Here is a 14,804-nt window from a genome sequence, read left to right as displayed (position 1 = left end):
ATACATGCACCAGTGAACCTACAACTACACGATTTATATTTTAAAAATAATTAAATTCACTTAGCATTCAAAACTTGCGAATTTTGAAAAAAACAAATTTGCTGATTAAATGCGGACAACCGTTTAACTGAAGTAAAACGAGTTTTCCCCTTGCTATGGATCTATGGATGTCTGCCTAGTTCATTTCAGCCACATTCCGCTACAGTTCGCCTTTATTATCAGTTCGAAATGGGGTGGTTCCATAATACCTGCAGTGTTCCATAATACCACCTTCTCCTCTACTTAACATTAAGAACACAAATACTTTAGTATAAAGGAAAATAAATGTATTGTGTATGTAATCTCTGAAGAAAGATGTCGAGACTGTAATTAAGAATTTCTGGCAAATAATCAATTATTTGTGGAAATTTTCTGATGATAAAAGAATTTTGTTAATCTATTGATTACAATCTGACAATGTCAGTATTGTTTAATTTAAATATAATGTATAATTAAATGTATTAACATCATTAAAATATTTTAATACGTACTCTATACTACGTGTTTATGTTTATCTTTTTGTTTTGTTTTTTACTAATTGTTTTAATACAGTATTAAAATAAATATATTCATATGCACAATCGTTATTTCTTCATTTCTTATATTCCAGCTACAAATATCTGTAATTAGTAATAATATAAATATAAAAGAATAAATTTAACCCAAACATTCGTAACGTCATAAAGACAGGACGCTATAAGAATTCTATGGCGGGGCCTTCTAAATCAAATTTTCTCTGTTCGCATGAAATTATAACGCGACACTCTTTATTTGTCTGTATTAACGATTCCAATAGGGCAATCGACTCAATTGTATTATTCATAATTATTCATAGTGATCCAGATTTAAAAATCGTTTATATTCGCTGTAATTTTTTATTATATTTTTATTTAAAAAGTCACGAGACTACGCTTAATTGGGCCTCCTAATGATAAATTTCCGATTTTCACGTACGTAACTCTGTTCTCGATATTAAAGAAAGACAGTCAAGCAGACTGTGTATAACGAAATTCTACAGATTTAAAATTTTAGCCCAGTTAGTAACACAAGTGAAGTCAGATAACTGCTGCAAATGATAACCAATCAATAATAAATAAAATTAAATAAATCTAAATCTAATGACGTGATAAAGGGTCCTGGAGACACTGTCTCACTAATTACTAGTGACTAATGACCAGAAGTTCATTGGAAGGAGCCGTTCTGTAGGTTTTGCATATCCTGATGGTGAATTTTCTCTGGGTGGAGGCAAGCTTGCGGCGAATATGTTGTTTATTAAGCGCCTGTTGCCAAACTGGTGTTATCACACTTTAACAGAAAAGGAAGTTTCTCATCTAATTTCGTATGCTTTACAAATATAACAAAATTTTGTTAAAAGTAAATTACGAACTTTGGATTTTCGCTAAATATTAATACTGCATTAATTGTACTTTAGTTAATTGTAACTCTATTTTTTCCACATAACTATGAAACTTATTTTACTGTTGTTTCGCAGAAAAGATAATCAAATTTAAATTTATTTTCATGTTTTATTCGTAATTTAATTCATTTATTTTATAAATTTTCCTTTTTTTTATTTCTATTTTGTTTTTTAATTTTAACGTTTAATTATCAGGTTACCTATAATAGTATAAAGTAAACCAGAAAGTTTTCAGATTTAAAAAATGTGATTAAATAGGCATATTTCATTTTTAGTTTCTTAATATCAACATTAATAAATGCGTTTAAAAGTGCCCTAACTAGCCATTCCTGTGTCCTGTGCAGGAATTTGCATTTAGGCCCCTTAATTAATAAGGTTTGGGAAAGTAATAAAACAAATACATGCATGTTGGGCTCCTCTTGCAAGTGAACCTTGTGCGGGTGCACCTGTCGCACCTACCTAGTTACGGCACTGGTATTAACTATATAACACTTGATTTTATAGCTGAAAAGTGTCGGGTGTGCTGGAAACGTGTCACCACTGGAGTTTCTTCCGTTAAATTTGTCCTACTAGAACAACCCCTCTGTCGACCCACTACTGTTGCCATGGCAACACGTCTTGGAGTAGGACCAGTCCAACCAGTCGGCCATAGTACGAAAGAACCCTAACAAAGACAGGCAAGTAAACTCACTGTTTTTCTTCTCGTTGTAGCAGTAAAAAAAAAGGTGCACAATCAAAGTTAATAGAAGTCAACAGGTAGCGCGTCACCAACTCACGTCATAGTTCGTAGCTACGAAACCCACGTGATATATGATAAACAAATATTGTTCCTAGAATCCACCTCGTTTTTATGACTCGTCTGGCAAAGCCCTTTTTCTTAGGTCTTCAGATATTTTGTTCATCCACGTTTTCCTGCGTCTACTATAGGTCTTCTCCCCTTCATTAGGAGCATTGATGCTACGAGATATGGAAGATTTAAGATCGACGGGGTGGAGCGTTAATTGGAGTCATATGTATGTCCAGGGTATGCAGCGGCAACGAAAAGCGGCACTTTCGCCGCGCGACTGCACAACCACACAAGCGGCAAACTAATTACATTTCTGCGCTTGCGTACAGTATTCAAGATGGCGATCGATACCGACACTGCCAGTATCCACGTGTTTACAAATTTTGTTTTGTACGGCTTTATTTAACTAAAAAATTTTATCTAAGTTATGGATTAGAGATATTTTCTTGGATCGAGGTAGAACTCATCTACAAAATATGCTTATTCTTCGATGAAGATTTGTCGATAAAGAATACCATTTCGATTAACATTCGTTTGCTAATAAATCTAGGGGAACGAAAAATAACAAGTGGAAGACAGGGTACACTGGAGGTAGAGTATTGGACGATGACCGTAGGCAAAGGTTGGGTTACTGACAATCTTTTCCTGAACTCTTTTAAAACGAGTGTGAAAGTACATTGCGTTTAATGATTTCCGGTTTTTCCTTTAATTTCGTTTTACAAAAATCGGGGAAAATATCGAAGAAATATAACAAACTTTTGTTAAAAGTTAATTATAGTATTTACTCGAATATAAGACGATCTTGCGTATAAGACGAGGTGTGATCTTAAAGATCAAAATAAAGAAAATTAGATTTATTAATGCAATTCTAATTTTATTTCGTTTAATAAAAAATAAAATATCAAATGCAGGTAAATGCACTCTTTCTCCCGCAAAAATTACTGGCATTTTAAACTTCAAAGAAAAATCTTGTAAAATCGACAAAATAATTTGTTCACGTAAAGCGCGACAATCGAGAACCTTTTTTTTTTGCCAATTCTTCGTCGATTACACTTACGAGTTTCTTCGAATTTCCAAATAATCATTTGTATACACATGAGAATGAATTAAAACTTATACTGTATAGGGCTCTCGTGTAATCCATATAACAAGTGATTTTGTAGCGGCAAAGTGTCACGTGTGCTAGACACGTGTCACACTCTAGTTTNTTACACTTACGAGTTTCTTCGAATTTCCAAATAATCATTTGTATACACATGAGAATGAATTAAAACTTATACTGTATAGGGCTCTCGTGTAATCCATATAACAAGTGATTTTGTAGCGGCAAAGTGTCACGTGTGCTAGACACGTGTCACACTCTAGTTTCTTCCGTTGACCCTGAAAGTGCACCTTTTGTTTACTGCTACAACGGCAACAATAGTAATGAGTTTACTCGTCTTTCTTTATTGCTTGCTCTAAATTTCGAATGAACGTTTAATTTATTAATTATTTGATTGAATAGAGATCGTTGACTTACGAGAATATCGTAAATCGAGAAAATGAAGATAAAGGAAGAGTTAGAAACGAATTGTTCGGACTTTACAATTGAACGAACGGAAGAAAATTTTGAAGTTGATTTTAAAAATATCAAGAGAGAATTTAATACGGATGTCAAGTGTTATAAAACAATTTAATCGGAACCTTTAAAGGTAAGTGAAAAGTACTTCTTTATAAGATCGCGGTGTTGCTTTAAGGACGAGAAAAAAACGACTGTAATGGTAAAATATAAAGTGGGAAATAGAAAAAAAAATACTTGTTCTGAAATATCCGATGGTTAAGCTGTTTTTAATGTTGATTTAGTGAATGTCTCTTTAATCCGAAAAAATCTTTTCGGTAGACTACCTGATAGCCAATTCAGGTTATAAACTCTTTTTATTGTTTTTTACAGATGCATTTCGAGCTAGGTTAATTTACTAGCTCCTCCTCAGTGCTTTAAGAGTTTCCATGAGTTTCTAATTTTTACACTTATACGGTACTTTTAGTCCCGTTTACAATATTTTTACCATTTTATACAATTACTCAAAGGGCTTGTATCTTGTATTATAAAAAAGGTCTGCTTGCTACTGATTTCTGTTTTAATTAAATTACTTTAAGAACTTGTACCTTGTTATATCATAAAAATGTACTGCTTGTTACAAGATTTCTTTTCAATTAAAAGCATATTATCTTCCAAAGGTTGACAGTATACGTTTGTACAACTTTTTTAAAACTTTTCTAAGAAACAATTTAGAATACTCATTAGAAAAAAACTATATTTTTAAACAGTATATTTGTATAAATAATGGTCCCACGAGCTTTAAACTGAGCTACGTTATTTTCAATTTCAAGTAACAGTCATTTCGGTTCTTTATTATGAAATTTGACGTTTTGGCCACGGTGTTCGTTTTAAAAAGGATAACCCTTTTTTACTGACGAAATTTTTGTGGTCGTACTGTCTTTAAAATTTTTTTATTGTTGTGCATACATTACAGCTGACTGGCAATTACCTGTTCCTATTGTATGAAGTCAAGTTTTGCACAGTTGTACAGTACGTTTCACATTGTCGGATGTTATATCTTCTTAACAAGTATTTGAATCCTGTCAGATTTTACACTCCGACTTCTTTATACTTTCGCTTTTTACAAGATCCGGAAGTAAGAGAAGTTTAAACTTATTCTAATTGCAAAAAGAGACAATCAGCCAGCAGATATTTAGTGACATGGTCACAATGCCGGGCTGCAATTTTTCATTATATTATTCATTCATTTAATTTAAAATAAATATGCTTATCATCTGAAATAAGTGGTATACATTATTAAACTTGCCAGTGTACGTTAAACTTTTCCTGTTAGTAATGGAGTCGCGACGTTCAAAGACTGCCAAACAGTCGTACAGACTAAGAAAAGTGGCAATTTATAAGTGTATTATCAAATTGCAGTCCGATTCTTAATAAACTATTATTTACATATTCACATAGTATCAGATTTATTTAATTGGTCAGGAGGTTCCGATAAACTGTGTCTTTGCTAAAACCGGAATTCAAGTTGTTTGAATTCAACATTTTCCTTTGAAAGTTGTTAAATAAATGAAAGGCATTACTATTAAAAGTAAAGTACTGTAGTTAGTAAGCTATATTTTTAAATAAATTATTTAGTAAGTGTATTTTTATGCTTCAATTTAAATAATTTTTTCATTCGTTTTTCAATAAAGATTAATCAGTCTAATAATATAACATATTCTTTTATTATTTCAGATAAATATTAAAGGAAAACCAATTTCCACACGCAACACAAACGGATCCACTATTTGGAGTCATTCTAATTATATAGTTGGAAAAGGTTAGAGTGTTAATACTATGAAAGTATATTCCTAATGATTAGAATAATAGGTAATAGGTAAATTTATGTTCATATAAATGAAAATAATAACGTTTGAAAAACTTTGCGAATACGTCGTGTATAGTGAATAAAGATTTAAATATAATTTAATATTATCAATAACATTTAATTCAGTTGACAGATTTAAAATTGTCAATTCAATTGACAGAATCTTGAAAAGTGCAGTTTAGTGTTTTAGATTTCAATGAAACGAGCAATTATTTATTATGATATCGTCACGATGACGGGCTGCAATTTTTAATCATATGTTTAATGAAATGATTAGAGAAATTGATTTTACCTCTATGTATAATTTAACTAATTAAAATGTCTACAACCGTGAGACAAATAAAAGGAAAGGGTTATCACACTAATTATCATAGGAAGGGATTCTCACCTTAATGATAATTGGTGTGATAAGCCCTTCCTATTATCTGCCTCAGACTTGTAGATATTTAAATTAATTTAATATTTTTAATGTATTTAATTTAAAATATATGCTCTTCATCTTAAATTAATAGTGGCTTGCTTCTGTATATTATTTTTTTCTTTTAACAATGTACTTTTGCCGGTCATTTATTAACTGTTTTCACCAGAAAAGATTTTAATTGAAATAACGTGGCTTTCGATTTTCACCAAAATTTCGTACACAGTTAATCGGTGTAAACTTTAAATCTTTCCATGTTATCTGGTCTCGGCTTCATCTTCGTCCGAGATTAAGAAGAAACTGACACACAGACATGCGACAGGGAGAATTGATAGGTCTTCAGTTTTTTCAGATTACAGCCCAATTATATAAATAAATGCGCATTTTTTTAATAAATGCCGAAGAAGTCTGTCGATATTTATTTTATTTTTTTTATCAATATATGTCTGTGATATTTTTAAAACAGTTGGTTCTCCATTAATGGGTGTTCAGACTCGGATGTAATGTTACTTCTCACACGCTCTAAGTTTTTAAAGTACTGATTTTATGTATCTATAAATAAAACTCATCCATACTTTCAAAATTCAGCATTATGCCATTTTATAATAATTAATAATATAAAACGATTTTTTTTACATAACATCTCATAACATGTGGCACCATGACCAATTGTAACATTTTTGCTGATAAAGTTCCGTAACACGTTGCCGAATTTTGTTTCTTTTTAAATCAAACTCAAAATAATTATGTGCAATATTATAACATTACAAATTGTTTCTTACTTATGAGAGTCGGTACCACAATAAAAGTACAGTTGAGCGTCGTTTATCCGAAGGTCGGTTATCCAAAGAAATTCCAGTCGACAAATTTAAATTTTTGCCAGTGCTGTGGCGCTGTAATCTTTGGCTATGTCTTCGGCTACTCAAATATTTTACGTTTTCGATACTAAATTAACATCTGAAGTATAATTTTTTATTATTTTTATATATTTTAATGTATTTATTTTGTTCGTACAAAATAAAAAAATAATTTTTAACGATACAATAGTCTTCGTTAGGCTTAACAACGACGAAAATTCAACGCGAAGCAACACGCAAAGGAGAAAAATTTCAACACGGGATGGGTTATAATATTTTTTCGTACATAATCGGTTATCCGAAAAATAAAATTATTCGAACGACCCCAGTCCCCAATTGATTTAGATAAACGACGATCTACTGTAAATTATTCGTCATTAGCAAACTCGATGAATAAACATATTACTCATTAGCTGCATCCAACTTATTTTTTACTTTAGTTATTAAGCATCTGTGCATATAATATTTATTTAACATTAAGCAAAGCATCCTGGAACCACTTTTAATTGGATAGGGACTATATTAATCACGCAGTAAATGATATCTGTTGACCTGTGTACTAAGCAATATGTGCTTCTAAGAAATGTTGGAATTCCATGAGGATAGGATATTTCTTGACCCGAAATGCACATGAAAAAAATCCTCGTACACTTACTTTATACTTATACATTAGTTGCGTTGAAAGAAGTTTTTATTGCATATACATTCATGTTTTATATATGAAACGAAGTGTGAAGGAGTGACGTAGATACTAGTGATGTGCCGGATATCCGAGGAAAAAAAAAGATCCGTATCCGTATCCGTTACTTTTTAGCGAATCTTTAACGGATCTTTTATCTNTTAGTTGACATTACTTTAGTTTTCTTTACATTTAGCTTCAAACCAAATTTAGCACTTTCTTCTTTTACCCTTATGATAAGTTTTTCTAAATCTTCTTTGCTTTCTGTGAAAAGGGTGGTATCATCTGCATACCACCCTTTTGACATGGAGTTTTGCCGGTCATTTATTAACTGTTTTCACCAGAAGAAATTTTAATTGAAATAAGGTGGCTTTCGGTCTTCACCAAAAGTTCGTACACAGTTAATCGATGTCGCGTGCTCCAAATCTTTCCATGTTATCTGGTCTTGGCTTTCATTTTCCTCCGAGATTAAGAAGAAACTGACACACAGACATGCGACAAGGAGAATTGATAGGTCTTCAATTTTTTCAGATTACAGCCCAATTATATGAATAAATTCGAATTTTTTTAAATAAATGCCGAAGAAGTCTGTCGATTTTATTTTATTTTTTTATCAATATATGTCTGTGATATTTTGAAAACAGTTGGTTCTTTATTAATGGATGCTCAGACTCGGATGTAATGTTACTTCTCACAGGCTCTAAGTTTTTAAAGTACTAATTTTATGTATGTATAAATAAAACTCTTCTCTACTTTCAAAATTCAGCATTATGCCATTTTATAATAATTAATAATATAAAACGGATTTTTTACATGAAATCTCATAACATGTGGCACCATGACCAATTGTAACATTTTTGCTGATAAAGTTCCGTAACACGTTGCCGGATTTTGTTTCTTTTTAAATCAAACTCAAAATAATTATATGCAATACCATAACATTACAAATTGTTTCTTACTTATGAGAGTCGGTACCACAATGAAAGTAAATTATTCGTCATTAGCAAACTCCATGCATAAACATATCACTTATTAGCTGCATCCAATTTATTTTTTACTTTAGTTATTAAGCACTTGTGCTTATAATATTTAGTTATGATTAAGCAAAGCATCCTGGAACCATTTCTAATTAAATAGGGACTATATTATTCACGCAGTAAATGATATCTGTTGAACTATATACTAAGCAATATGTGCTTCTAAGAAACGTTGACATTCCATGAGGATAGGATATTTCTTGACCCGAAATGCACATGAAAAAAATCCTCGTACGCTTAGTCCATACTTATTTACATACATTAGTTGCGTTGAAAAAAGTTTCTATTGCATATACATTCATGTTTTATATATGAAACGAAGTGTGAAGGAGTGACGTAGATACGTAACGTCCTGTACATTACTTTGTACACACGTATGAACTTTCAGACATAAAGTTGACAACGTTGACACCATTTTATATCTTTGTTCTAGTGGAGGGTCAGAACGTCCAGAAATGGGAAAACATCGAACTTTGATTGATTAACATAACTTCTTTATGATATATTATAACATTTACGATAATAAATTGTAAATTGATTGTACTTCAATTTGAAAAATTTTAAGTCAGTGATTATTTGAAACTTTAACTAAGTGTTACTTTCTCGATTGTTATGTATGACATAAGGGAAGTCGGTCACAAAATAATTCCCCGAACATTTTCGTTTTTTAACTTAAAATAGCTTAAAACGTCGAAAAATTAAAAAATTTCGAGGAATTTTTGTATGCATAAAAGTCAGCGTGTGTGGAATGGCACGATGATTTTCTTTAACCTTGTTTTATAGTTTAATAATTACAAAGCTTTTTGTCGAAAATTTCTGAAATTTAGAAGGAAAATTTGTTTATTAAGGGAATTCATGCTTTTAAGTTTTTTTATNAATGGCACGATGATTTTCTTTAACCTTGTTTTATAGTTTAATAATTACAAAGCTTTTTGTCGAAAATTTCTGAAATTTAGAAGGAAAATTTGTTTATTAAGGGAATTCATGCTTTTAAGTTTTTTTATATAATTAAACGTCGATGGGCTGAAAAGATAATGCTGGTCGTGTGTATCTTCAGTTGGGTCGGACTTAATGACGAGTTTACTGATTTTCTCATTTACAATGTTGTTATAAAACTCATTTATACCTTGAAAATTAAGTTTATACTAAAAATATGTTTAAGAAAACATCATAAGAGATGGCGCCACACGTAGTTTTAAATGTTTCCGGAAAAGTTAAGCACTCGTTGCTGGTTTATTTAATAACGAAAACAAGTTCCTAATCATATTTATTATAATTTCTATTACACATCACACCATTTCTCCGTGACTCAGGTAGTTTCGGCTTGTGATTGAAATTAATTGATGTAGTGAAACATGTCATTTAATCTTCTTATGTTAATTAATGAAAATATGCTCAGTTTTACTTTATATTTCAAGATTCTCTTAGTATCCTTTAACACAAAATGTTTGTAAATTCCACTACAGACATAAAGAAAGAAGAAGTAGAAGAGAATTATGATGTAAAACATGGTATAAAATCAGAATGTAAAGTTGTTTTGAAAAAATTGAAGATTGAAGTAAAGACTGAAGACTGTAAAGAAGTTGTTTATCATCCAGATGATAATGAACAGGTAATGATACGTACTGTAATACAAATTACTCTGAGATTTTAATATTAACTTAGCTTTCTGAATGGTTGAAAACGTAGCTCAATATCACTAATATAATATTATGCTTTTAATTTAGGNACCGCATGCTGCAGCCTACTGCTACACAACATGTACCACTTGATGTCATTTCAGCGCAGATTATAAAATATTACGTTTGCAAGAAGAGTTCGGAACAGATATTGTTTACTTCTGCATGCAAGGAAACAAAGCGAACCGGAAGTATCAATGGTCCAGGATGTTTTTATGCTGGTGCTGCCATCTGGCGTGATGAATACGGTCAATAGCCGCTGTATATGTTAGGGAGACATACGAATTTTAGAAAGGCTTAGGTGGGGCATAGCACAAAAAAGGTTGGGAAACACTGCACTAAACTATTGTGGCGATAGGCTATATTTTTGTAAATATTTTTCAAATAATTTCAGTTTAGTTTCGTTTCTTCTTTCTACGCTTTGTTCTATTGTTCTATTTTTTTTTTTCTAGAACTTTCTTATCTATTCCCTGTCCCTTGGGTGGGATGAGCAGTTCCTAGAAATTTGAGGAGCAAAGGTGTAAACAGGAGCCGGAGAAAAAAGAGAAATGACGTAGCAGGTCATTCGTAAACCGGACGAGGTGAAAATACTGGGAGTCGTATTTTTAATTACTGACCGGATAGTTCAGAAATAAGTTCAGAATAAAGATCCTGTTTTAAGGTCGTATTGACGACTGTGGAAGGAAAAATCCTAATTATTGAAGAAAAGAACTGGCCAGTTATAGGAAAAAGATGTGTGTTATCCTACCCAACAGTACGCATAAAGAAACAAGCCGAAAAAAGGGACAAAACCCCAGATATCCCTATTTCTATCTTATCTACCATTTTTTTTTGTCTTGTTAATTCTATCCCTTTTTCTGTTATTAGTGTTAAGTTAGTGTTTAAGGTTCCGGGTTATATTGTCGCAATCGGGATCTATATTGTACACGTGCTTTGGATACAGCTAACTATTATTATCGCTGTAATTTCGCATGCTACTGTTTGTACGGTGAAGTTGGAATCCCCCGAAATAGAATCTGTATAAAGACGCGAAATAGCTTAATTGGAAAATTATATCAACTTTTGTTATTTTATCCTGTCTGCCTTTGTGGTGAATTCTAATTTAGCACACTTTTACACCATAAACAAAAACACGCGCAGTGCAAGTCAAAACACGTCGCGTTACTAACGCAAAGCGTCAACTATCGGTTCAAGGTCACACGCACCGGCGCCGACTGAGTACGAAAGTTGAGATCCCGTATCCGTATCCGCGGATCTAGGAACTAATGATCTGTATCCGTATCCGCGGATATACATTTTTAACGATCCGGCACATCACTAGTAGATACGTAACGTCCTGTACAGTACATTGTACATACGTCTGAATTTTCAGACATAAAGTTAACAACGTTGACACTATTTTATATCTTTGTTCTAGTTGAGGGTCAGAACGTCCAGAAATGGGAAAACATCGAACTTTGATTGATTAACATAACTTCTTTGTGATATATTATAACATTTACGAGAATAAATTATAAATTAATTGTACTTCAATTTGAAAAATTTTTAATCCGTGATTATTTGACACTTTAACTAAGTGTGTTACTTTCTCGACTGTTATGTATAACAGAAGGGAAATGGTCACAAAATAATCCCCCGAACATTTTTATTTTTTAACTTAAGATAGCTTAAAACGTCGAAAAATTAAAAAATTTCGAGGATTTTTGTATGCATAAAAGTCAGCGTGTGTGGAATGGCACGATGATTTTCTTTAACCTTTTTTATAGTTTAATAATTACAAAGCTTTTTGTCGTAAATTTCTGAAATTTAGAAGGAAAGTATGTTTATTAAGTGAATTCACGCTTTTAAGTTTTTGTGATTGAAGGTCGATGGGCTAAAAAAATAATGCGGGTCGCGTGTATCTTCAGTTGAGTTGGACTTAATGACGAGTTTACTGATTTTCTCATTTACAATGTTTTTATAAAACTCATTTATACCTTGAAAATTAAGTTTTTACTAAAAAATACTTTTAAGAAAATATCATAAGAGATGGCGCCACACGTAGTTTTAAGTGTTTCTGGAAAAGTTAAGCACTCGTTGCTGGTTTATTGAATAACGAAAACAAGTTTCTAATCATATTTATTATAATTTCTATCGCACATCACACCATTTCTCCGTGACTCGGGAAGTTTCGGCTTGACATCGGAATTAATTGACGTAGTAAAACATGTAATTTAATCTTATTATGTTAATTAATGAAAATATGCTGTTTTATTTTATATTTCAAGATTATCCTTTAACACAAAATGTTTGTAAATTCTACTACAGATATAAAGAAAGAAGAAGTAAAAGAAAATTGTGATGTAAAACATATTATAAAATCAGAAAGTAAAGTTGTTTTGAAAAAATTGAAGATTGAAGTAAAGACTGAAGATTGTGAAGATGTTCATCTTCCAGATGATAATGAACAGATAAAAGTAAGTAATACAAATTTCGAAATATTTTACAGTGAAACTTTAATATTAACTTAGCTTTCTGAATTGTTGAAAACGTAGCTCAATATCACTAATATAATATTATGCTTTGAATTTAGATGTATTCTGTATTAAATAAAAAAAATGTGTATTTTTATAAGANTAATTATTATAAAGTGAAGAAATGCTTAATTTTAATTGTGGAAATGTAACAACATATAAAATTTTCATTAAGTCCGATCCCACTCAAGATTTTACACTTTATCATTTTATATCTCTTTACCCCTGAATGTTTTATTACGAAAATTTAATAGCACCTTTTATACAACGTACGGTGTTAAATTTCGTTTCTTAATCTTCAATTTATTCTGAAATATTAAATGAAGAGACGTCAAAATACATGCCCACACACATATTCATAAAATTTTTCGCAATGTTTTTTGAGTGTAGAAGATCTGAAAATTTACCACAATTCAATACTTTATTTTGTTATGCATTTATAACATTCCTAAAAGTAAAAAATGAATTTCAACATTAAATTTATGTATGCAAATTATAATGTTTCAAACTTTTCTCAATTGGTAGTTTGAGTATTTCTCCCTTTTTCCGCACGATTAATTAGAGAATAAACAATGCGTTTTAATTTCAGACCGATCGATGGGGTTGGTCAGGTCCACAATGGATGCGGCCACATATTGAGGGTTAACCGACATACAGGAGGACCTCAGATTTACGAAACCCTTGGCAAAATTTATATTGTGACTCATTAAGACGACGATAGTACAGAATATCTGATTTATTTATTATTTCTAATACTGTGAAGACATTAATTAGATAAACACAGATTACAACAAATTAATAAAGACTGCAATTTCTAATTTTAATTACAGTAGAGCATCGATTATCCGAATCCACTGGGGTTGGTTGGATAACTGAAAAAACGAATAACCAAAAAATATGAAAAAATACATTATTAGTATAGTATATTAGTAGGCCTATATCCCATGTAATTAGTATATTAGTACAGTAAGTATATAGCTATTAACCTACTTCGCGTTGAATTTACATCGATGTTAAGTCTGACAAAAAATTTTTAAAAATAATAATTGTTGCTATTGTATCGTTAAAAATTAGAAAATTAAGCCTCGTTTCCCGACTAGAACGCGGTCGGTTAATCGGGGGTCGGATAATCGATGCTCAACTATAGTTGTAAAGTAGCAGTTGATTACAAGAAAATAATAGAAACGTTGCGGCCGAAGTTTTCATTACTCAAACGCGAACGTCGATCGCCGCTATCTTGTAATCCTAGAAGTTTGATAATGGCGTTTGGAAAGTGGCGAATAGAAGTTAGACTTAAACGTTCACTTTGTCTGTGTTTTGTGTTAAATTTATGACGTATTTTATTAAAATAATGATTTTTCAAGCATTTGCGAATAACACTGTAAAGATACAGACGATTTTAATTCAGAAATTATTAAATTATTCAATTTTTTTGCAAGTAATGTAAAGTGCCTGTTGAATATATTTGTGTTCATAACAGCTTATCGTAATACTGTAGAACAGTGTTTCTCAACCTCTATCGAAACGTCGCCCCCTTCAATGTAGTATGAACCCTTCACTACAAAATTCCGTACCCGAGGGACAAGGCTAACGCCAAATTCGTACTGCATCGAATAAACTAGTGACTATATAATGTTATTTGTTTAATTATTGTACGATAAAACGAATAAAATATCTAATTATTCTTAATATAGTGTTTTACTATATCGCCCCAAAAATTGTTTTTTCACCCCCCCAAAATATAAATTGTTACTAATCGCCCCCTAAACATGGAAAAACGCCCACACGGGGCAATATCGCCTTCGTTGAAAAACACTGCTCTAGAAGTAAGTTTGTTTTTTTACTGCATTTTCTGCTATTAACAGCATAACACGTTTGTAAATTTCTAAAAAGAATTTCCTAAGCTGCTTTCAAATTTATATAAGCCACAACTTTTTTCTGGGCTTTCACTACGCTAAATTACTTTATAAA

General features: G+C 31.4%; 1 protein-coding gene and 1 long non-coding RNA gene across 2 annotated transcripts in view; both read left to right on the top strand.

The window, feature by feature from the left end:
* The window catches only part of LOC111638292 (zinc finger protein 62 homolog), a 32,576-nt gene extending 30,333 nt beyond the window's left edge, over positions 1 to 2,243 (top strand). The window contains exon 3 of the mRNA XM_023383981.1: positions 1,961 to 2,243. Within this exon, the coding sequence (XP_023239749.1) occupies positions 1,961 to 2,124 (164 nt within the window). The 3' untranslated portion in view covers positions 2,125 to 2,243. The remainder of the gene's footprint in view (positions 1 to 1,960) is intronic.
* A 1,508-nt stretch (positions 2,244 to 3,751) lies between these two features.
* LOC111638294 lies at positions 3,752 to 12,642 on the top strand. The gene is made up of 3 exons (XR_002758837.1): positions 3,752 to 3,934; positions 5,518 to 5,602; positions 12,628 to 12,642. It is a non-coding gene; the product is annotated as an uncharacterized LOC111638294 (long non-coding RNA).
* Positions 12,643 to 14,804: the final 2,162 nt, after the last annotated feature.

Source organism: Centruroides sculpturatus, unplaced genomic scaffold (assembly GCF_000671375.1).
Source record: "Centruroides sculpturatus isolate CEXI.00-Female unplaced genomic scaffold, Cexi_2.0 scaffold1136, whole genome shotgun sequence".
Taxonomy (NCBI): Eukaryota; Metazoa; Arthropoda; class Arachnida; order Scorpiones; family Buthidae; genus Centruroides; species Centruroides sculpturatus.
This window is presented reverse-complemented; position numbering and strand designations above follow the sequence as displayed.